We start from the raw sequence: 1,057 nt of genomic DNA on the forward strand, positions 1-1,057 counted from the left end.
GTTTCCCAGGAAAATCTAGACTTTATAAAATTTAACAAATACCATAAATTCTTATAGCTGATTAAGAATATACAATACAGCTGGGCAACTAACCTGTAAAAAGCAGTTGGTTGTGTGTCCAATGCCTGAAGGAAGGATCTTGTCCCCTAACATTGCATTGATTACGGTGCTTTTTCCATTAGATGTTCGACCAAAGAAAGCCACCTGAAATCAGATCATAATATGGCAGGTACAACTAGTCTTTCAAAAAACACCTCAAAACAAAAATAGCAATAGGCATTATCACTCTGTTACAATTTGATTCCATTATATGCATACTGTTCTGGAATGTTCTCATCTGCAAACCTTCATGTGGTCTCTTGCCAGTACTTCCTGTATTCCTGCAACTTTTGAACTGTACAGTTTGAATTCTTGCAATCCCTTTTCATCAATAAGATCTTTATCATTATGTACACCTGTTGAAACAAAGGATGACATTAAGTACAGTTATCCACTAAACACAGTATGAAATGAACAATCTATTTCCAGCTTCAGTTTAAAATAGTTGTTTAATATAATATTTAAAATGTAAAGCACCTATAACTTACCTTCCAGGAAATGTGTTGTTTCTGCAACATATTCTTCAATCTCCTGATATATATCATTGATCTTCTTCTTAGCTCGCACAAATATCTGTAGAGGTGAGGATGTTGGTGACTCCCTAAGGTGCCGTGCCCCTAACACACCTACTAATGACTCACGGAGAGACATGCCACCCCCCCCTCCGTCTCCAGACCCTCCCTCTCCTGTTGCCCCCCCAAGATACATCTCTCCACCATTCATCATTGATGTCGACCGATTAAGCACACTCGACATGGTACACCAACGCCCTCAACTGAAACAAAAAGAAAATATTAACTAAAGAAAAAAGTTGGAAAAGGTCTCTCAAAACTGTGAAGATTTACAAGTTATAAAATGTTTTACTTGATACTGATTTACTAGTGATGCACTTTATGCACATTTGTTTCAACCATATCTTTGTAAAACTTACTTTAGGGAATAATCATACTGTATCTCA

The 1,057-nt window shown here is 36.8% G+C and overlaps 1 protein-coding gene across 1 annotated transcript in view; it reads right to left on the bottom strand.

Moving 5' to 3' along the window:
• LOC119586539 (transmembrane GTPase Marf-like) overlaps positions 1 to 1,057 on the bottom strand; it is a gene marked incomplete in the record, with an annotated part of 29,803 nt that overhangs the window by 19,777 nt on the left and 8,969 nt on the right. The window contains 3 exon segments of the mRNA XM_037935295.1: positions 94 to 204; positions 346 to 455; positions 588 to 874. Coding sequence (XP_037791223.1) covers positions 94 to 204; positions 346 to 455; positions 588 to 855 — 489 coding nt within the window.

The sequence above is a fragment of the Penaeus monodon genome, chromosome 21 (assembly GCF_015228065.2).
Source record: "Penaeus monodon isolate SGIC_2016 chromosome 21, NSTDA_Pmon_1, whole genome shotgun sequence".
Taxonomy (NCBI): Eukaryota; Metazoa; Arthropoda; class Malacostraca; order Decapoda; family Penaeidae; genus Penaeus; species Penaeus monodon.